General features: G+C 33.8%; 1 protein-coding gene across 1 annotated transcript; it reads right to left on the bottom strand.

The window, feature by feature from the left end:
* Positions 1 to 82: 82 nt before the first annotated feature.
* Positions 83 to 2774, bottom strand: LOC140989717 (ABC transporter G family member 15-like). Its single transcript, XM_073459063.1, has 4 exons — positions 2449 to 2774; positions 1391 to 1663; positions 1210 to 1317; positions 83 to 1120 (listed from the first exon to the last, which is right to left on the bottom strand). The coding sequence occupies exons 1-4, from the start codon at positions 2755 to 2757 to the stop codon at positions 743 to 745; spliced, it is 1068 nt and encodes a 355-aa protein (XP_073315164.1). The 5' UTR covers positions 2758 to 2774; the 3' UTR covers positions 83 to 742.
* Between the last annotated feature and the right edge of the window lie 21532 nt (positions 2775 to 24306).

The raw sequence follows: 24306 nt of genomic DNA on the forward strand, positions 1-24306 counted from the left end.
TTGTGTTCTGACCTGTGTTTTTTAGCACTATTATCTCTCTTTAATGTGTGTAAACCTATTGATAAGATGTTATTAGATTGTGTATTTTTGTATTAAGTGTAAAAGCTCACATCAGGTCAGATGCAATTGGAAATAAAGTGGCTTCTAGTGATTGTATCTTGAACTTAATGTAGGTTGAGTTACACCATTCTGGAGTTTGATTCTAAACTATCCAATTTCGCTATGGTATCAAATGATTCCCATCATGGAGTTTGATTCTAAACTATCCTCTTTTCTACGGTATCAAATCTTATTAGTATTATGATGTTTTAGAGTAAAGTTCACTAATTGATTATTTGGATAAAGTCTTGGTAGGTTTTAAGAATTAACTTAGCAATTGAAATAAAATGTTTATTTTTTAAAATTTGGGTGGAAACCAACGTACTAAGTAATAAGTATCTGCGATGTGGATGAACTGTATGAGTCGATGCATGCAATAGGATATATAACACGTTTAATTGTGAAGATAAACTGGTGTCATTGCTTCATTTAGAAGCATTGACTTCAATTTTACGCAAGCTTTGCACTGACAGATAAGATATGCACACATGTATTTTTTTTTCTATTTGCTGTCATAAAATTTAAATCTCGTATTATGTCTGCAACATTTACAGCTTTTTGGTAGTCTTGTTAATTCAGAAGTTTGAATATAAGATAAAGCACACCTGCATACCTTAAAACCAACACCTACATATATTCTACCTTAAAAACCAACTATACTTTTAATATAATGGAGAGTTAAGAGACCCTCTTGGGAAGACAAGGATTGGTGACCATTATGTCTCTTTGAAGGAAATGCCGACGAATTTCTGAATGAAGGCCTCTTGTTGATATGCTGAAGAGTTCTTTTCACATAAAATGCTCGAAATTTTGGCGGAGCCTTCTCCTTGAATTTTAGAATACAGAAGAACAGTAGTCTGTAAGTTATGAGAATGGCTATTACCACTGCTAAGTCCCACCATTTTGAGTGTTTTTGTGAAATTCCCATCACAGAATAGAGGACTTCTTCTCCTTTCAGTTTTGGTTGACCGAATATGGGGGATTCGAACTCGATCCCAATCATGTCATTTTTATACGCACCCTTTATTTATCAATTAGGGAAAAAAACAAATTTAAATAATCACATTAAGGAGAAATGTCGAAAGCAACACAGAAAAACTTTAGCTTTACCTGTAAGCCCCATGTCATGTAATTAATATATGAAACCGGGAATCTCCAAAATGGCTTTGGAAGCTCGGGAAGGCGCCGGAAAAAACCAGATGTTGCCATCATAATGCCCTACAACTTACAATTAAAATAGAGCATTGCAGACAAAGTTAGAGTATGGAGAGGTGAAACTCGGAATACTTACCATAAAGCCTGCCCCTACAATGACCCCCATCAGAAAATTGGGAACGATTGAAGCCACTACCATCATGCAGCTCTCAACTACTGCTATACAAAATAAAAGGTCGACCGTGGCGTACATATAGTGGGAGAGGCCAGAGTGATACTTCACCATGAAATAAGTGATGGATGCTGAACTTAAGGACATTGTTACCAAGAATGGAAACGAAGAGATGAAGTTGGAAAGAACAAACACTCCAACACCATAATGTCCTTTGAGCCTTCCTTTGTAAAATATCTGTTTATGCCATGATACCGAACATCAGGATCTTTAAGCTGCAAGTTAGTATTTTACAAGCCACTAACTGGCACGAGGGTGATTCTCACTATAATGGATAATAATGTGTGAGAGACATATTTACAAAATTCACTTGGGTTGTACTTGGATCCATATATTTGAAATACTGGATTTGAAATTTATTTGATTTACTTGATTGTACTAAATTCAATTGAATTTCAGATCCAATCTATATCAAGTTAAGCATTTTCAATAATAATTATAGTAGATTTCACATAATGTCGTCTGAAATCAATTTCTCGAAGTTTTCTTCAAATAAAAACAAATCAATCTTAGTGAAACCTTAGGTGGTTATTGGATGGAGGATTTCATTTGAATATAGGGTTTGATTTGAGAAATCCATCATAATTACCATTACATTGACATAACTTAATAAAGGGATGAATTTGAAATTACCCGATATAAATACACATAATAATTGAATGAATTTGAAATCCATTACTTCAAACCCCTCGATCCAGATGCACCCTTAATCTACTTTAATGTTGATGCATAAATTGTGCTATTATATTCTTGTACCTTTTCTTGGTGAATTTCATTAGCTTGGACTGGAGACCACTTTACAACTGTAGCTAATGCAACTGACCAGTTCATTAACATTCAGTAAGTGGCCCAAGTTGCCAGTATCCCATTTCTACTAAAAGGCACTGGCAAGGATGTTACTAATATTTGATTATACTTTTTAAAATTCTATTACGCGCTGATACCAAGTGAGATTATTTTACCTTCATCTCTTCAATGAATGATGGAAATCCTCCAACAGTCATGAATGTCATGAAACCCGACACAAATCCACCACATGCTGCCCTCGCTAGAAGTGCATTATACTCGGTTCCATGTCCAACATTGTAAAAGACAGAGCCAACACAAATGGACACTGTTATATATACGATGATTCTTAACCAGTAATATCCAAAATCTCTAGACATATTGGTGAAAGATCTGTTTATCAAAGTTGAAAGTTGCTTCCACCATGTTGCGTGGCTTCCTCTGGTTTTTGCGATATCAATTCCTTGCTGCAATATATTTCTCATCAATAAGATTCTATTAACAAGGGTAAATAAAACCGATTGGTTTGTCTTTAAATTAATTTATCGACTCTCAGGCAAATCATTATGTTAAATAATCTCTCAAATCCATATATCTCTATCAAGATGCACCCTTAAGGTGCACTCCAATTTAATAAATTCAAGTCCTGAATTTCAAATAAGTGTGATTGCTTGGAAGAAAGGATGAAGAATCAATTATCGTATCTTTTCGAAGACTAAGTCAACTCAAGTTTCGAAGACGGAACTTCTCATAAGGAGAGACAAATGTAAAACCCATAAATTCTAAACTCGGGATATTATTTTGTAATTGAAAGTTGTAATAAGTTGTACAAGATTTTTATCTTATTATTTTATTTAAGATTATCAAGACTATCTAAAGTTGAGTAAGATAATTAAATTATGTATACAATATCTATGGAACTCGAATTTTAAGATGATATTATTCATATATATTGATCCAATAATTTAAATAAGGAGATATTTGATAAAAACAGGTGAAATTCGAAAATTTTGAGACACAATTTTGAAATTTGAGAAGAAAATACAAGGTAAAAATATAAGATTTGAGATAAAGTGAATAGACATATGGATCAAGATAAAATGAAGTTCAAGCAAGATGATAATATAATATTATATTTCAAAATTTTCAAGTATATATATATAAACATATTTAATTTTCGAAAATAGAGACATGTCAATAAGATAGATAAAATTCTACACGATAAGGAAATGCATGCATGAGAATTCAAAAGTTTGCCTACCAAGATTTCAAGAAAATCAAGAGTCCTATTTTAAGGATAAATTAACAACAAATTCAAAAATAAATAGGGGAAATTTTTTAAATTTAAGGGTAAAGATTAAATTGTACTGCAAAATAAAAGATCTACCGGATGTTGGAAAATTAGGTCTGGAATTCGAATTTCAAGGCCTAGAAAGGGATAATTTCGAAAATCTATCCAAGGGGATAAATAAAGAATGATAAATTTTCTCAGATTCAATATTTAATTCAAAAGTTTAAACGCGAAGATAATGCACGATCAGGATAGTAGTCAGCCTCTATATATAAATAGGAGGACCTACCATTCGAAAATTATACCTGAAAATTTACTCCAAATTTTCGAAAGTTGCTCTCAAGAATTTCGAGATTTTTCTCTCTCAGTTCTGTCGAGTGTCGAAGCTCTGCTGCAGTCTAGATCCAGAAAGGATTCAAAAATCCTAGCAAACGAAAAAATCTTCCTTCATATTTTTTAGCATCTAGATCTAAGCTAAGTGAGCTTCTTTTAAAAGTATGTATTTGATTATACGTCCTTCCGTTTTTGATAGTTTTGGTCGAGCACTGTTGTTCGGTTCCTACCCCTTCTTTATACGATTATCATATATTTTTTTGGCACTGTGAGGATTCAACTGAAAATGAGTAAGAATCCCAATACATGATAGGTTATGGCCCTTACACGGTGATATTATAACCGTTATATGACATCGTCCCCTTAGAAAAGTAAAAATTAAGGACTGATATCAGTAAGCCATGTAAAATAGAGGAATCTTAGTGCCTAGGCCAAAATATGTTTATGTTGGTTCTGACGATATGTTATGCGAATTATGTTATGAATGATATGATATGTTGTTTTCGAAAATAATGTTTATTTGCTATGTATATGCTCGAACGACCCTCATTTGCTCAGTGACGATAATATCACTCACGCCTTACTCTCCTTCCCTAGATAAGTCAGAAGATCAGTTAGAGGAAGCGGAATATGACCAGTTTTGGGGCTCGTGATGTACAAAAATAAGACTTAATTGAATTTATTTAAGTTTTATTTGAATTTTCATTGTTAATGCTTCCGCATATTTATTTTTAGTTACGTTGTAAAGACAATTTTATGATTGATTGTGAGAAATAAACTGATTTGGCTTATAATGTACTACTAGACTTGTTGTTTTCAAGTGTGTGGTTGTAAACAACGCCAATGCCGACTATCTCCGGGCTCGGGACGTGATAGTTGAGCATGACCCCATAGATATATGTCGATTGGTCCAAACCACGTTAAAATATCATGTGTCTTTTATTTTGTTTTCAGTTTTTTTTATCAATTAAGCTAATTATGAAAGCTGGGCATAATAAGATAAAGCGGGATAAACAAATTTTATTGATTTGTTAAGTAATTAAATTCATTTTATAGTTAATTAGTTAATTTTCAATCCAAATAAATTTCGATACGAAGTATTTTCAAATTATTCTGTTAAATACTCTCTCAAATCCATATCTCTATATAATCGAATATATTAAAGTCGTGAATTTCAAAGAAGTGTGATTGCTTGGAAGAATTAATGGTGGTTATATTTCAAATTAACATATTTATTAATTTATTATTATTATGTATATGTAATGAAAATTGTGATGAATATGAATTCATTTTAAATTCATTAATCTATCATTTCACAAATCAAATATCTATTTGCAAATCAAATCTTATGAGCAATTACTTTTTATGTAATGGGGTCGGAGATCAAATTTAAAATATTTCAAATTTATATCTGATCCATTTTATATTTGAAGGGGTTTTTTTAAATAATTTAATTTTAAAAAATTAATTCAAAAATAATTTAAAAAGAAAAAAGATTGCAATCCGCGCTTGGTAAGCGCGGACGATGCTCCACGTGAGCGTCCGCGCTTGGTGGTGCTATTCCATTCGGCGGATCCTTATCTCCTCGATTCCTTCTTCTTTCCTCCTCTTCTTCTTTCCTTTTCTTTTCTTTGCCGTCTCATTTTCGCATTTCTCAGTTTCTCCTTTCCTCACCGAAAATTTTTTGAGACGAAGTTGAGAAGATCTACAACATAATTCAGAATGACAGATAATCGAAATCCAGAAGATCCCAGTGTCCTCTATTTACGAACAACACATATGTCATCAAAAGTTTCTTCCTTAACCATTGATGATATTGTCAAAGTGAAGAGGTCAGATAATTTGATTTGGAAGTTATATACTGATAATTACTTACACAGTCTTGTACTAGCATATTTAAATCATATGGGTTTTTATGGAGTTTTAGAATGTGGCTCACAAGTTTATGATAATCATTTGATTACTGCGCTTGTTGAACGTTGGCGACGCGAGACACACACATTTCATTTTACATATGGTGAAACAACAGTCACGTTACAAGATGTTTCAATAATTTGGGGTCTAACAATTGATGGTGAAGCAGTAACTGGAGTAGATGTGTCACATAAAGTTGAGGAATGACAACACATATGTTTGGATATGTTGGGATTTTTTGCAGCATCAAAACATTTGAAAGGTGGTCATCTGTCTATGACTGCATTACACGATCATTGCTTGTCTAACCTTGTTAATGATGATACTTCAGAAGTAGATGTTGTGAAATTTTCTCGTTGTGTTGCGTTAAATGATTATTGGAGTAATAATGTTCCCTGACTATCAAGGGGGCTCTGCTAGACTAATATTTTTGCAACTGATACGAGATATTGATAACGTGAAGTCTTATAGTTGGGGTAGTGCAGTTTTAGCATTTCTATACCATGAGTTGTGTAACGCGTCACGTATAGAGAAGACTACAATGGCTGGACCTTTATATATCCTGCAGGTATCATTAATGTGACGTGATTATTTAACACAATTTTTTTGTTAAATTTGTTGAACAATTTGAATTATTATAAGCAGATATGAGAATGGAGCATGATTAAATGTGTTAACCCCGATCGAGATGGGTCAACATTAGTTGTACTTCCCGTTGATACTGATGCTTTTATTCCAGTTTTTCCATAAGGTGCACGGTAATATTTAAAATTTATTTTTGTAATATCATATATATCTTGTATATTTTCTTTACATGTAAATTTTTTTTTATAATTGTATGTGAAAATTTGGATTTAGTTACACACATTCGCCAACACATGCTGTAAGAATTATAAGGGATTCTCTAGATCGTATGAATAATAATGTGGTATTATAAAATTTTAATATTTAATAGTGATTAAATGAAGACTATTTTGTTTTGATTAATTGAATATTTAATTTTAACATATTTATTTTTTACAGTTTAATTTGATCGTTTACCAGAAGAATGACATAGATGTGACGACCATTATTGATTCATACGACAACAAAATATGGCGATGTGTTTGTCCCCTTATATGCTTTGACATCGTGGAGATGCATCGTTCTAATCGGGTCATGCGACAATTTCGAAGACGACAATCAATTCCAGGGTCTACCGTCGACAATGACGATATGCATAATATCACGAGAATAGGACATCGAAACACCGATTGGAGAGATTATCATAGAAATTCAATTGAGTTGTGGAATAATAGGCTGAGATATGTTTCTAAAGGGGTGCGACATGGGCGATCGATGCAAAGTGACGAAGACTACTTCCAATGGTATAATCGAATAACTGTGCGCACCATATCACCTACAGTATCCTTACAATACTTTAGTTGGACAATTTAATGTTCAACAAAATTTCAGTACGCCTTCTCCTTTTTCGCATCAGTCATCAATCAGGTGGAGAAATGACATGGTTAGACAATCAAGTGGGCTTGCAGGAGCCTCTACTATTATTACGTCAGTTGAATTGAATATTGCAGGAACCTCTAATACTCAACCTGGTTTTTTCAGTGATTCAGTATTTGCTGACTTTCGTTCGTTTGGTTAGCCGGATTTCAGATTCCTTATTGGTTGAACACACAAAGTTTTACGAATTTGCTTAATGTTGAACCTCAGCATATTGTGCATGACACTCGACCACAGAGGAATGTTATTTCACCTATCACTTATCCTGAGGAAATTCCTGAAAATGTAGGATTGCGTAGAGGGACGAGAAGACGCAATCCACCTGATTGTGGAACAGGGAGCCATTTGTATCATTTTAATTATGACGATGATTCTTCTACTTAATTGTAACTATATAATTTCTATTGTTGTACAGCTTGCATTGTTGCATAGTCTAAATTGTTTTATCTATACAAGTTGTTTATATTGATTGAGATATAGCACAACAAATAAACATAGTTAAACCATAACAAAATTCAATAATAAAAACACACACTTCAACTCATCGTGTCATAAAAAACACGTGATCCATAATATTATATCATAACGAAATTTAAACGAAAGTTTGAAATTACAAATGTTTGAAAATTTTGACATTGCAAAACAATAAATTACAGAAACGAAAAGGTAAGATGCCAAATCAGAAAATGCATCAGGACTCGCTGTCCTCACCTGACAGCTCAACCTCGTCATCCTCATCATACTCAAAATCATCCTCGACGGGTCGATGTGAAAATGCTGGGGGGGTGGAAATGGCTCTTCGGAGGCTCTAGTCGCAGGAAAGCGATGCTCAAGCACACGATTAAAATCATGCACGTAATCCCACTGCTCGTGTGTCATATGCCACTGCTCGCGTCTTATCTGCCACTGTCTCCTCGTCATGCGCTCTAGGTCATAAAGACGCTGGTGTGCGGTTTGTCCTCTCTCTGCACATGCCTGTCCTGCGTGTGGTGCCTCTCTGGCGGGCTGTGGCTGTGCTCCACTCCTTGAAGCCTTGCCCGGACCACTCAATCTGCCTCCGTCTTTTATCTCTCGCGATCTTTCTGTAAATTAAAATATCGCCTTTCTTGTGCAAGACTGGCTCACTATCATCTCATATATCCCCAGCTAGGCGGCAGAGCTCCGTGATGGTCAAAGAATGGGGCATGCTAACTGTGGATGTGCCCCGTGCCGCCTGCAGAATCGAATTCATAATCACCCGACCTGCATCCACTTTCTTTCCGGTGATGATGTAATTCATCAATGCTGCTTTCGTTTTTGTGACATCAGAAACATGCCCGATGGCATCAACCGCGCTGTGACAAAATTGTACCAGTTATATGCCTCCCTACTCATGCATGTCGCAGGAAATGTGACCAGAGCTCGCTGATTATTTAGCTTCCAAACCGTGCCCGGGTCACAAAGTGTGTTAATTATTGTCTCATAGGGATAGGTTGTCTCATAAATCTCGTGTAATCGTCGTTTTCATAGTCAGGCATGGAGTACAACGAGTTAATAGTCCTGCTGCCAAAGGCAACCATCTGCCCCCTTACTCTCACCTTATAGTCCTCATGCCTAACCATCAAGTTAGCGTAGAATTCCTGGACAATTAACATCACAGCATCTGGTGGTGGCTTCACAAACTCAGCCCAATGCAAATACCGAGCCAGATTTAATATGTCACAACCCTGGGGACTCTGATCCATCCGTCTTTCTCACTGCATGTTTTTCTCTTGTAATTTAGTATAATTTTCAGCTGCAACTGCATCCCAGAAACGTCGTCTATCAAAACCAGCATTAGACGACTGACCATCCCCAAATTGAACTTGCTTGCTTTTCTTCCTCGGCGGCATTTTTAAAATCGAGCTAATAACTTAGAACTTGCCAGAAACGAAAACATAGCAAACACATAAATCGCCCTAGTACGTACAAGGCAAAAATCAACATATTAATTGTTACGGATAAGCCATGCATAATTCCTAATATTTAAATTAAAATGATTTTTTTTATTTGCATGAGTATTTAAATTCTTTTCTTTAAATTTAATTATTTTACGCAGTAGTTTTATCACTGTCTTTTTCAGTTAAATAAGTGAGGCCGGACCGGAGTTGGAGTTTTAAGATAAAAGTTAATGATAAGAAAATATTCTTAAATTTAATTTAAGTCAAAGAATAATTTATTTTAATGTAAAAGAAAGTTTAGGGAATTAATTAATTAATTAGATATAAGTAGTAAATAAATTCTTTTAGGTTCAATCATTTAATTAAAAGCCTAAAATAAAATATGTGACCAATTGAGATAAGATAATCTAGGCTTATTTTATTTAAGAAATTGTAATTTAACATGTTGGTAATTTAATTTAAAGATTAGGCCATGCATGCAAAATAATGTCTATCCTAAAGTGGTTTATTAATCCACAAAAATATTTAATGGGTAGATGAAACACTAAAGATTTAAAATTCAATAATTAAGAAATATTTTCCCACCCCATTTACTTAGATAAAATCGGCCACCCCTCTTTTTAAAAGATTTACTTTTGATTTACAACCCATTTCTTTAATATCTTTCCTTTCCTTTTCTTGTTTGATAATCTCCTAAATTTTTATTCACCACTAATTAAGATTTAAGCAATATTTCTACCATGTTATCTAGCAATATTTCTCTCCTTTTCACCTAATAAAAATCGGTCACTTCTTTTTGGTAGATTTAAATAATTAACAACTCATTTCTTTGAATTCTTTCCTTATCCTTTTTCTTGGAGATAATTATATCACACTAAATCTTCAACAAATAGTAATTAAGCAATTTCCACCCCATTCTACTAGCTAAAAATCGGCCACTTCTTTTTAAATTAAAAGATTTTATTAGTTGGACAAATTATTCTTTAATTATCTTCCTCTAAATTTTTTTAAATAGATATCTTCCCCAACTTTTAAAATCACCAACAATACTTAATTAAACCATTTTTCCCTTTGTTCCTAGACCTAAAAATCGGCCATGCACCCTAGAATTATCCCTCAAAATCTCTTGATAACAAATAATATCACAATCATTCCTTATCTCACAAATTAGAAAGATAGAAAGATTCATTCTCCCCATTTATCTTGAAAATTTCCATTAGTCTTCTAGCCATTCCTTCTCTCCATTTTTTTCGAAACTTTCAGAGCAAATATTGAGAGAAAAATCATGAGGTAGCCGTAGAAAAATAAGAGAGAAAATCGAGTAGAAGCAAGGAAGTGAAGAGCACTCCGTCTCCTCCACGCCGCGTCGTCGTTTCGTTTGTTTTTCGTTCAAAACAAACCAAGGCATGTTTATATTTTCTTTCACTCCTCAATCAAGTCATATAGGTATTTTTATTCATCACATGTACATGATTTAAATGCAAGGAAATCGAAATTTATGCCAACACCATTTCGAAAACCTGCACAGAAATATTTCGGCTCCCTCATGCACTTCACGGTTTGGCTGATTTTGGTTGTTTCAGGTGGTGGCTCGGTCCTAGGCTCATAGGGCTGCATCTAGACATGTACTAGGACATGTTAGGACCACGTTTGTCCATTGGTTCATCCCCATGCAAGCATAAATCCAGAAATGACAGCAACTTCCCCTTAAGTGTCCTATTGTGTTCGATTTTTTTGAGTTTGCTGTCCAAAGAGGAGGTTCCTGATCTTGGCTGCCATAGGGGCCTATAGCCATGGTTAGAACACCTCTCTATCATGTCTAAGACGTGACCAAATCGGCCTTTCAAGGCTTGGTCCATGATGAAATCGGTTTTCAAATAAAAACAAGACAGCCCCTTCGGCCCCTTCATTTTTCCTGCATGTGTACTTTCGGGTATATGGTGTGGTGTGGATCTTGGTTGGCGTTTTAGCCCTTAACCACGGTTCATACCATACCTCTTGATGTCTAGATCATGCCATGGTCAATCAAATGGCCACTGGAAGGGTCCATGACAGCAAGAACAATTGCAACACCCCACGCGCATATTTGGTGGTCTCGGGTGGGACGTGCGGCGCATCGTGGTGAGGTGCGAATTGTGGCTGGCCTAGGGCCCTTAGCCATGGTTCCAACCTTCCCTTAACATGTTGGTAAGGGGTTCTGGTCGGTGGTTCAAGCCCCAATGGCCGGTAGCCTCGAAAACGACGCAAGGAAACGCAAGCATGCTGCTGTATTTTTGACAGCAAGTTGGTGCTTCGGTTCAGAGGCTCGTTTGAGTTCTTGGTTGGCTTTTAGCCTATGTCCATGGACTGGACAATACCTCATCGCGTTGGGAAGGTCATGTATTTGGCCGTTTGCGATTCGGACAAGTTTACAGGTCGTACGAGAAATTGCGGTGCAATGTGCCAAAGTGACTCTCGAAAGAGCGTTTCACGTTTTTGGCCTCCATTCACTAAATTTTGAGTACTGTAAATTTAGGAGCATTCTTTCATCATTTTTAAGAGTATTTTAAGCATGACTAAACGTTGGTTTGGTGTTGGCTCGGGTTGGCTTGGAGTCATGATTAAATACTAAGTCAGTGGGCGTAATTGTCTCGTTTTTGGTTTCAATTACAAAGTTTGGTCAAGCAAAACCAATTGCATGTTTTTCATGTTAGATTTAAGTCGCAGCGAGCCTGGGAACGATCCAACACATTTGGTAAAATTAATACAGAACATTTAATTACGTTATATAATTATATTACGTGCATAAAAATAAAAGTTATTCATTTTTGAGATTTATGTGATATTGCTTGTGGCCATTGTACTATTATGAGATTATTATTTCACCCGGTCGTCAGTTACCGGTCCCGTTCGTCAGTTATCGGTCAGTTCAGTTCAGTTCAGTGCAGTGCAGTTCATGGGGCCACTTGCGTAGAACATAATCTCGACAAAATTATCATCCAGGCTATTTTATTACAGAGCTCTATTGAGCTAACAGTTCACTTATGATTTTCAGTTCAGTTATGCACGTATTTATAATTATCCATGATAAGATATATACAGTTCAGTTATGCAAGTACTATAATTCCTCATGACATGATATTTTCACTTCACATGCAATTTTATTATTATCTATTTACATGTTATTTACGATATATGTATGCTGAGTCTTTAAACTCACTAGACTTGATTGTTGTAGGTACTGATGATGTCGGGATCGAGGGCGGGGATCAGTGAGCCAGCTCGAGTCGACAGTAGTGGGACCCGAGGACCTCATTTATCAGTTTATTTATTATGTTGGGCGAAAACTCATTTTATTACAATGAATTATTTTAAGTTGTCGTTTTGAAACATTATTTACTTCCGCTGCTATTTTTGAACATTAAACTTTATTTATCAGTTTATTTATGAATGAGACATTTTATTTAATTAAAGAGAAAATTTTTAAATTTTTCCGTAAATTTTCAAGCACGAATTTAGAGGCCTCTACATTAATAGCAAGTACCTAATTGAAGCATTATATCGAACACGTTATATGGACAAACTCTATAACATTGTTAATTCAAAAGTTGACATGAAATTGATGAATGATTATAACACGAATAATGTTACCTTATGTTAGAACCGAAATTGTATTGCACTTCGACCGGGAGCGACTTGTGGAAGTCGATTTTTTTTTTTAGTGGGAGGAGAAAGTGGGAGGATTTGGTGATGTTAAGGAGGAGGAATGAGTGTAGGGAGAGGGGAATTTTTTTTTAAAAAAGATGTGGTCTAGCGTCGCGGAGCTAGATCCTCGGGTGACTGGCGCCTCGGCGCCAGATTTTCGAGGTGCTTAAACATTAGCGCCTCGATGCCAGAAATTTTAAAAAAAAAAAAAAATTAACGCCGACGCGTTGAATAAGAGAATTTTTTTCAACTCTTTTTTTGTTAACAAATAAGTTGCTTACATATCAGACGTTAATACAAATTAAAAAAAGGCTTCATCGTTGTTGTCTCTCTCTTAAACCCGGTGTGTCCATCTCATTTCTAATTCGAGTTGTTCTTTCTCTACCAACTCTTCTTCTTTCACGTCTAACCGGGTTGTGGCGCAACTCGAAAGTTGGAGGATCCCAGTATCGTTCATCTGCAAGAGGTTGAAATCTACCCTCGTACGTTGCTAAGTACTCAGATATGTTATACCAGAGCTGCACAAGTGTCGTGGGATCCAAGGAGTGCCACTTAGCTGTGCAAATAGCACGGGAACATGGGATGCCAAAAATCGTCCATTTACCACATGAACAATCACTCGTTGATAACTTGACGACCTACATATGTTGGCCACGACTTGGTCTTCCTACCGTTGCAACAGAAGCAGTTTGCTCACGTACATCGTATTTGGAAACACGATGTTCACTAGATTCTCTCGCCCATTTCTCATATTTCCGACATGCATAATCTGACCACAGCTGATTTTCTTGAACCATAGGACCACCTCTTGTCACACGTTCAATGAAATATTGTACGCACCTCAGAAGTGTCAAGTGTACTATGGCAGATATAGGAAGTCTAAGAGCACCCTTCAACACACTGTTTAAATACTCAGACATATTGGTTGTCATCACCCCACGACGCCAACCACCGTCATGAGCCAAACTCCATTTTTCTTTAGCAATTCAAGCCAAATATCGGTGCGCCAAAATGTTTTTTTTCTTGATTGCCTCCATTATTGCTTCAAACTTACAGATTTGATTTCGTGTGCCTGCCGCCCAGCATAAATCTTTCAAATGCACGTATTTGAATTTAACATTAAAGTTTGAACACACATGTCTCAAACAAAAACGATGCACATCGTAAGTATTTTGAAAATATGGTAGATCTTCAGTTGCTCGCACGATTCCCTTATGCCTATCAGAAATAAGACACACACCATTTTCATCACGAACAACATGTCTTCCTAGGTTCTCCAAGAACCATTTCCAAGAATCTGTTGTTTCTTCATCCGCAATAGCAAATGCTAGCAGTAGAACCTGATTGTTCGCATCCAGAGTGGCACCAATCAACATTTTGTGCTTGTATTTGGTATACAAGTGTGTACCATCGACACTAATTATTTTCCGACAATGTCGAAACCCATCAACACACGGCCTGAATGCCCAGAAAACATAGTTCAGTGTCTTACAAATTTCAGTGTTGGCTCTGAGATGCTTCCATTCCACAGCTGTTCTCGGATTATATTTCGACAAAGCACACATATATTTGGAAGCAATTTAACAGAGCTCTCCCGTGTACCATAAGCAATTTCCATAGCACGTTTCAAACTTTGCCATGCCTTGGTGTACAAGATTTGATATCCATATTTATCTTTCACATTTTCGATGATATACTTAATCTCGTACGAAGGATCACAACGAACAACTCTCAGTAGCGTATGTGCCACCATATCACTGTTCAAATTCTTATGATCTATACTAACTGTTGTCACTTTGATTGTTGCACTCCCAAGAGCAGCTTGTCCACAAGTAGTATAATTCTGTGTGTTCGATATCGTATCCAAAGGGAAGCTAAGGTATTTACAAGTCCACTACAATGTCTTTTTGTTTTGCTTTTGTTTTTGTTTCTTTTTAATTTTAATTGTGTGAATCTTTAATGGGTAAATTTTAATTGTTCAAATTTTAATTTAAGTAGTTGAGATTAAAGGATCCACTCTTGGTATTTTAATAAAGTTAACATTAACAAACAATATTGAAATCCACTTAATAAAATGGTTCCAATATATTAAATAACCATATTTATATTATGATATATTTATATATAGTAAATCAAGGTTCCCACTTTAAATGGTTGGTAAAATCAAACAAACATTTAAGTGGTTCCAAGAATTTAATGTTATAATATATTCATATAAAATATATCAAGGCATCCACTTTAAATGGTTAGTAATAACAAACAAACATTTAAATGGTTCCAAGAATTTAGTGTACATATAGCAACAATAAATCAAAACTCCCACTTATAAGTAGGGTATAAAAATGCTTAAAGAAATAAATATAACATAAACAATAAATAATGATTAAATAATATAAAACATAGATTCTTACTTTTTAATAACCTTATTATCATGCCAAGAGTTTCACCTTATCATCTCAACTTTAGGAAGTTAGCTATTCATTATTCAAAGTGTAAAACTTTGAATATGAAATTAACATGTTAATTGTATTTAAATGAAGAAATAAATAAAAAATATATAGAGATTTATTATGAACTCAAAGGTTTGTTCATAGAATGATGGATATCTCAATACATTACAATGCACCCCTATTTATAGCTAAATTTGGGGAGACAACCACAAATAAAATATTATTTTTTTACACAAAGTCTTCATTGGTGTTCCAAGATATTATATTATATTACACATCACTTTTGAAAATTTTCTTCTCCGAATTTGCTTCTTCACATAAAAAGAAACATGTGGATAATTGAGTTGTCTAGTTGTGGTATTTTTTTCAAACCATTTGACCAAGTAATTTGAGAGATATGGTCAAAATACTAGAGTATGGTAAAACTACCACTCCTTTGGTAACTTTATTTTTTGCTTAATCTGATCCCAATTGTGAGAGGATTTTTATCTCATGCTTGTCAACAATATTGTAGATATTATAATCAACTTTCTACAGGTCTAAGAATCATTTTAATCCCATTTGCAACGCCAAGTTTATTCTTGTTTTATCGAACCTGTAAAAAATAGTAAAAACTTGTAATTACAAAACAACTTATATTTTATACAATTTATTATAAAACATATAATATTTAAACATTTAATAAAACAAAAACTATATAATTATATTATAAAACATTTAATTAATGTACAATTTTTATGTTTATCACACCTCCCAACCAGCTTATTGCTAGTCCCTAGCAATTTAAGCGTTAATAGCAATACAAAACATATTGATTAATTTAAATAGAAATGTAATCAAAACTATCTAAGTGTTTAAATTAAATTTGAAAACTGTCAAAGTTATATCAAGATCATCATAATTATAATTTATGAAATAATTTGAGATGATCAATTCAAAGCTTATTTCAGGTAGTTAAATGTACACGGCCTTCAGAAATTCCTAGTAAGAGTCTCAACTCCATATCCTCACAGGTTAATAAATGTTTCAATTTATGGCAACGATTTCTCTCATGGAGTTGGAATACAGATAAATGCTCAGAAAAATGGTTTACAGAATGCAGACAGACAAACGAGCCAAACTAATCAAAAGATAGAAAATCCATTGATTCAAAATCTAGTTGTTCTTATTATATATTTTTTCCTGATTTTTTTTTCATAACATCATGGAATCAGACTAAGTTTATGCTTCTTGACCACATATTTATTTAATTTGTACAATAAATTTCTCTCTTTCTTTCTTTTTTTTTTATGAGAGATATATGGGTCGTAGCATATAACTTAAAAATTACATAGATCTTCAATATCTTTCTTTTTGTATTTTTCTCCTTTTTTTTTCAGGAAATATCATTTTTTTTTCAAAATAAGAACTCAAGATCTAAACAATAGATAGTCTCTCTCATGATCAATAAAGGCTCGAAAGCTGTTTTCTCAGTCCTCTCCACTCACTCACAAAATATGTGTGAGTTTAAAATTTTAGGCACTCTTATAAGGTATATCTTGGGCCATATACTTTAATACCTGATTTTATCACAATGGTTAATCACTCAAAAAGATTTCATAAATCATATTTTTATATTGATCAGAATATTAAAATTGACTTTTTTTTTCAAATAAAAATTTAAACATTCTTAAATAGATTAATGCATGTTCTAATTTAAATCTTTCAAACATGTAATGTATGACATTTTTGCAAAAATTACTAAGATACAAACAATAAACATGATTTTATTTTAAAATTATATTTATATTTTATTTATTTATTTTTTTTTTAATTTTTTTTATAAGTTTGTTCTCCCCTCAATCAGAATATGACATTGTCCCTAATGTCAAAATAACTATTAATAAAGAGTACATAATGAAAGAGATATCACCTGGAATTTTATTGAAGATAACAAACTGAAACAAACGCAAACCAATCCACGACTTTTGAATCAATGATCCAACTTCCTTTTCTTATTGCTTGATTGCGACCAATTGATCTTTGTTATCATCAGATCAGGCTTATGAACAAAAGCTTCCAAATCATCAATTAATTGGTCGGCAGTCGAAGCACAGATGAACTTCCGTCGTGAATTTTCTGAAATGAAATTCTGTTCCACAGCTTTATCAAGAAATGTCAACAAACTGTCATAATAATTATTGATATTCAATAAGCCCAAAGGTTTATTATGGATATTAAGTTGTGCCCAAAAAACAGTGTGAAAAATTTCTTCTAATGTATCAAAACTACGTGGTAGTGCGATAAAAGCATCAGAATTTTCAATCATTTTTGTGATTCTTTCATACATAGAAGAAACTTTTAATTCCTTACCAATCGTAACACCTGTAATATTTCCTTCAGCTAAAGCTGTAGGAATAATACCCAAAACCTGACTACCTCCAAGATGAGCAGATGTTGAAACAGATCTCATTATCCCAATATTACCTCTCCTATATACCAAGTGAATTTTTCTCTCAGCCAATATCTTTCCAAAATTATTCGCTGCTTCTACAAACTCTTCATTTTTTCCCGGACTCGACCCACAAAATACACAAATATTTTTCAATGATTGTGCAGAGGTTCCAGCCATGTTTTTTTTACTTTCTTCTTTTTTTTTTCTGCGAAAATAGAGAGAAAGATGAAAAATTTTATAGGGGTAATATGTTATCAGGACAAAACTATGGATCACAGTTGTAAACATAATAAACAGTAAAAACAATAAAGACACACATGCATGTAAACAGTAGTGTGATTGTGGCTCACAATTTTCCTCTGGTTTTACGTCCAGAAACGGCTTCAACGCCTTCAATGAGTCGAGGATTTGCTTCCCATCTAATTTTCTTATAAATTGGCAAACAGTGTAATGCCCCGAAAATTTAAAGGTCCACGCAAACCACATGCATGCAATTATTAAATTCTTTTGTATTTTAATTAAATGTTTTAATTGCAAAAATTAATTATGTTGTGTATATTCGCATGTTTAAAATATATTTTTAAAGGTTATTCGAGTTGCGATCGAGGAACGGAGACCGAGGGCTGAAAAATTGTAAAATGTTTTTATTAAATAATTGTTTTTAATTATTTAAATTATGGGTGTTGTTNGAAAGATTAAGGAAACTTGAAATAAAAACAAACAAAATTAAATGCAACACAAAAAAAATCAAGGATCGGAAAGGGAAATAAACTCTTCTCGAAAAATTTCATTTTCTAAAAATTGTTTAAGCCTTTGTTCATTTACTTTAAAAACATCACCATTTTTAGGATTTTCTATATCTACAGCTCCATAAGTATACACATGCTTTACAACATATGGGCCTGTCCATCTTGATCGTAATTTTCCTGGGAATATGTGAAGTCGAGAATTATAAAACAAAACTTTTTTCCCAATCTCAAAAGTTTTTCTAAGAATTGTTTTATCATGAAATGATTTGATTTTTGCTTTATAAATCCTTGAATTCTCATACGCGTCATTTCTGAGTTCATCAAGTTCATTAAGTTGCAATTAAGCAATTTTTTGGCATCATCCATGCTTGAATTTAAAGTTTTGATCGCCCAATAAGCTTTATGTTCCAATTCCACAGGTAAATAACAATGTTTTCCATAAACCAACATATAGGGAGACATATTCAATGATGTTTTAAAAGCTGTTCGATATGCCCAAAGTGCATCATTAAGTCGTAGAGACCAATCTTTTCTATTTGAGTTAACAGTTTTTTCCAAAATTTTCTTTATCTCCCTATTAGCTAATTCAACTTGTCCATTTGTTTGAGGATGATAAGGAGTAGTTACTTTGTGAGTAATACCATATTTTTTCATGAATGAAGCAAATTGTTTATTAACAAAGTGAGTTCCCCCATCACTTATCATGGCTCGAGGAATTCCAAATCTACTAAAAATATTGTCTTTTAAAAATGTGATGACGATTTTCTGATCATTTGTTCGACATGGAATTGCCTCTATCCATTTGGAAACATAATCAACTGCAACTAAAATATACAAGTAAAATATACAAGTATCCAAACGACGGTGGAAAAAGTCCCATAAAATCTATTCCCCAACAATCAAAGATTTCAATTTCAATAATAGGATTGAAAGGCATCATGTTTCTTTTTGAAATCGCACCCAATTTTTGACAATTTTCACAGATCTTGCAGATTTCGTGGGTGTCTTTAAACAAAGTGGGCTAATAAAATCCACACTGCAAGATTTTTGCAGCTGTTTTCTTTGAAGAAAAATGTCCTCCGCATGCTTCTGAATGACAAAATTTAATGACACTATTTACCTCATTGTCGGGCGTGCAACGCCGAAAAATTTGATCCGGACAATACTTGAACAGATACGGATCATACCAATAAAAGTTTTTTACCTCATTCAAAAATTTTCTTTTATCTTGAGAACTCCATTGCGGTGGCATTTTTCCTGTCACAAGAAAATTTACTATTTTAGCAAACCAAGGTGTAGTAGTAACTGAAAATAGATGTTCATCAGGAAAATTATCGTTAATTTGTGTCATTTCACAAGATGATCCTGTTACTAGTCTCGATAAATGATCGGCTACGACATTATCGGTTCTTTTTTTATCTTTGATCACAATGTCAAATTCTTGGAGCAACAAAATCCATCGTATCAGTCGTGGCTTTGCATCCTGTTTGGTCAATAAACATCTAATAGCAGAATGATCAGTAAACACAATAGTCGTTGATCCAATCAAATAAGAACGAAATTTATCTAATGCAAATATTACAGCAAGTAGTTCTTTTTCAGTTGTGGAGTAATTCATTTGAGCATTGTTTAAAGTTCTACTTGCATAATATATCATATAAGGCTTACCGTTTCTTCTTTGACCCAATACTGCACCGACTGCATAATCACTCGCATCGCACATGATTTCAAATAGTAAAGACCAATCAGGAGGTTGCATGATAGGAGCTGATGTTAAATGTCGAATGATTTTATCAAAAACATTTTGACATTCTTGAGTCCACTCAAATGCAGTGTCTTTTGTTAAGAGGTTACAAATGGGTTTAGAGATTAAACTAAAGTCTTTTATAAATCTCCTATAAAATCCAGCATGTCCCAAAAATGAGCGAATTTCTTTAATGGTTTTTGGAGGGGGTAAATTGGCAATGACATCAACTTTTGCTTTATCAACTTCAATTCCATGAGATGACACGACATGTCCCAAAACAATTCCAGAAGTAATCATGTAATGACATTTTTCCCAAGTTAAAATAAGACCTTTTTCCTCGCATCTTTTTAAAACTTTTTCCAAATTTTCAAGACAATTATCAAATGTATTCCCAAAGACAGTTAAATCATCCATGAAAATTTCCAAACAATTTTCAACCATGTCGTAAAAAATGCTTATCATACATCTTTGAAATGTTGTTGGGGCATTGCATAATCCAAATGACATCCTTCTAAATGCAAATGTTCCAAAAGGACATGTGAATGTAGTTTTATCTTGATCTTCGAGTGCAATGAGAATTTGATAATAACCTGAATATCCATCAAGAAAACAGTAGTATGGATGACCTGCTACTCTTTCTAAAATTTGATCCAAAAATGGTAATGGAAAATGATCTTTTCTAGTGGCGTCATTTAATTTTCTATAATCAATACACATCCGCCAACTAGATGGGACTCGACTTGTTAACAATTCACCTTTTTCATTTTTTATCACTGTGATGCCAGATTTTTTCGGAACTACTTGTGTTGGGCTTACCCACTTACTATCAGAAATAGGGTAGATAATCCCAACATCAAGTAGTTTGAGAACTTCAGTTTTCACAACATCTTTCATGTGTGGATTTAATCTCCTTTGTGGTTGTTGAGATGTTTTTGCATTTTCTTCTAAGTGAATTTTGTGAGTGCAAATTAGTGGATTAATGCCCTTGAGATCTTTTAGTGTCCAACCAATTGCATTTTTATGTCTTTTAAGCATATCAACTAATTTACCTTCTTCATCACTTGCTAGTTTGGAAGAAATTACCACCGGATATGTTTCATCTTCTCCAAGAAATGCATACTTCAATTCTTCTGGCAAGGGTTTTAACTCCAATATGGGTGGTTCGTCTTTGTTCTCATATTTTGCATCAAATTCTTTCTCTGATCCTGGTAACGAGTGATACCTGATAAAATCATCAAGATCAATTTCAATATTTTCTTTAACAGTTTCAATTGAACAAATATCTAATTGATCACGAGTACTCCCTTCTTGAATGTTTTCTTCCACAAGAGTTTCAATAAGATTTTCATCTTCACTTTCATCTCCTTTGTCATGTGGTTGCTTACAAAGATTAAACACATTAAGCTCCAAGGTCATGTTACCAAATGACAACTTCATTATTCCATTCCTGCAATTTATAAGAGCATTAGAAGTTGCTAAAAATGGACGACCTAAAATTACAGGAATTGCATTACAAGCTTCGATAGGTTGTGTATCTAAAACTATGAAATCGACAGGATATACAAAGTTATCAACTTGGACCAACACGTCTTCTACCATACCTCTTGGCACTTTAACAGATCTATCAGCAAGTAAAAGTGTTACCGAAGTAGGTTTTAACTCGCCTAGATTGAGTTCTTGATAAACTGAATATGGAAGTAAATTCACACTAGCTCCAAGGTCAAGCAAGGCTTTTTTAATCTTTCGTTCTCCAATAATACAAGAAATAGTAGGACAACCAGGGTCTTTGTATTTCAAAGCATTATTATTTTGAATGATTGCACTTACTTGTTCGGCTAAAAATGCTTTCTTTTTCACATTCAATTTTCTTTTCACAGTGCACAAGTCTTTCAAAAATTTGGCATATGATGGTACCTGTTTTATTGCATCTAATAAAGGAATATTAACTTTTACTTGTTTAAAAATATCATATATATCAGAATTCAAATTTGATTTTTTTGTATTTTTCAATGCATGAGGGAATGGTGGTGACACTGTCTGTTGAACCTCCTCTTCGCAAGTTATGGGTTCCACTTCCTTACCCTTTGGAGTTGATTTATCATCATCTTCACAAGGTTCAAGAATGGATTTTTCCACAACCTTACCACTTCGAAGGGTAATAACAGATTTTACCTGATCCATCGGTTGAGTTCCAGAAGTTCCAGTTTGTGAATGATGATCCTTGGGATTAGGCAGAGGTTGTGAAGGAAATTTACCTTTTTCATGAACATTAAGTGCAGATGCAAATTTAGCAAGAGTATCTTTCAAATCTGTCATGGTTTGAGCAGTTTGAGTATTGATAGACTCTTGCTTTGCAATGAAAGAATTCAATATATCTTCCAAATTCCTTTTAGGTGGAGGAACATAAGGTGCATAATTTTGAAAATTTTGTTGATTTTGGAAATGTGGTTGTGAAAATTGTGCAGCATTATCATTCCTCCAACTAAAATTTGGATGATTTCGCCAACCTGGATTGTAACTTTGAGAAAATGGTTCAAAATTTGGCCTTTTGAGATTGTTTAAAACATTGGCTTGTTCATGGAGACATTCTTTAAAAGAAGGCAAAGTGGGACAATCTTTTGTAGAATGATCACTTGTATCACAGATGTGACATGCAATTTCTTGAACAGATTTTAATTGACCATTCTTTTTCAATTCAAGTGCCTCAACTTTTCTTGCCAAAGAGGTAAATCTAGCTTGAAGATCATGTTCATCTTTGAGAGTGTACATACCTCCACCAGATGTAGGAGATTGAATCTTGTTTGATGGTTCGATTGTACCTATAGTGTCCCAATTTTGAGCATTTTCAGCTAATGAATCGAGATACTCAATTGCCTCGTTTGGATCTTTATCTTCAAATGTTCCATTACACATAAATTCAACCATTTGCCTATCTTTAGGTGTTAAGCCTTCATAAAATTGAGAAACAACTCTCCAAATTTCAAAACCATGATGTGGACAAAGATTAAGCAATTCTTTATATCTATCCCAACACTGATAAAAAGTTTCTCCTTGTTTTTGAGTGAAAGTGATGATTTGCCTTTTGAAAGAATTTGTTCTATGAGATGGAAAAAACTTTTTCAAAAATTGTTGTTGCAATTCATCCCAAGTTCGAATGGATCCCGATCTAAGATTTTGTAGCCAAGTTTTAGCTTTATCTTTTAAAGAAAAAGGAAAAAGCTTAAGTCGAATGGTGTTCATGCTACAATTTAGATCATTATATGTGTTGCACACTTCTTCAAACTCTCGTAAATGCATGTATGGATTTTCAGAATCTAAGCCATGAAAGTTGGGTAAAAGTTGGATAATACCAGGCTTAAAATTGAAATGAGATGCATCAGGGGGAAAAACTAGACATGAAGGTGCACTAGTACGTGTAGGATTCATGTGATCTCTAAGTGTTCTTCGTCTATCATGATCATGTTGAGATTGAATTTCATCTTCATTTTCTTGGATGGGTTCTTCCGCCATGTTTTGTGAAAATAAAGGGTTATTTCGAATGAGTCGACCACTAAGTGTACGTGACCAAATAATGCTCATGCAAATGCAAATGCAAAAGAATAAAAACACACAAAAGCAATAAAAATTCAAATAAAGAAAAATAAACTATAAACAAAATTAAATAGACTTGAAATTAAATTATACTTCCCCGGCAACGGCGCCAAAAACATGTTGTCACTTTGATTGTTGCACTCCCAAGAGCAGGTTGTCCACAAGTAGTATAATTCGGTGAGTCCGATATCGTATTCACGGGGAAGCTAAGGTAATTACAAGTCCACTACAATGTCTTTTTGTTTTGTTTTTGTTTTTGTTTCTTTTTAATTTTAATTGTTTGAATCTTTGATGGGTAAATTTTAATTGTTCAAATTTTAATTTAAGTAGTTGAGATTAAAGGATCCACTCTTGGTATTTTAATAAAGTTAATGTTAACGAACAATATTGAAATCCACTTAATAAAATGATTCCAATATATT

This window comes from Primulina huaijiensis, chromosome 12 (genome assembly GCF_012295235.1).
Source record: "Primulina huaijiensis isolate GDHJ02 chromosome 12, ASM1229523v2, whole genome shotgun sequence".
NCBI lineage: Eukaryota > Viridiplantae > Streptophyta > Magnoliopsida > Lamiales > Gesneriaceae > Primulina > Primulina huaijiensis.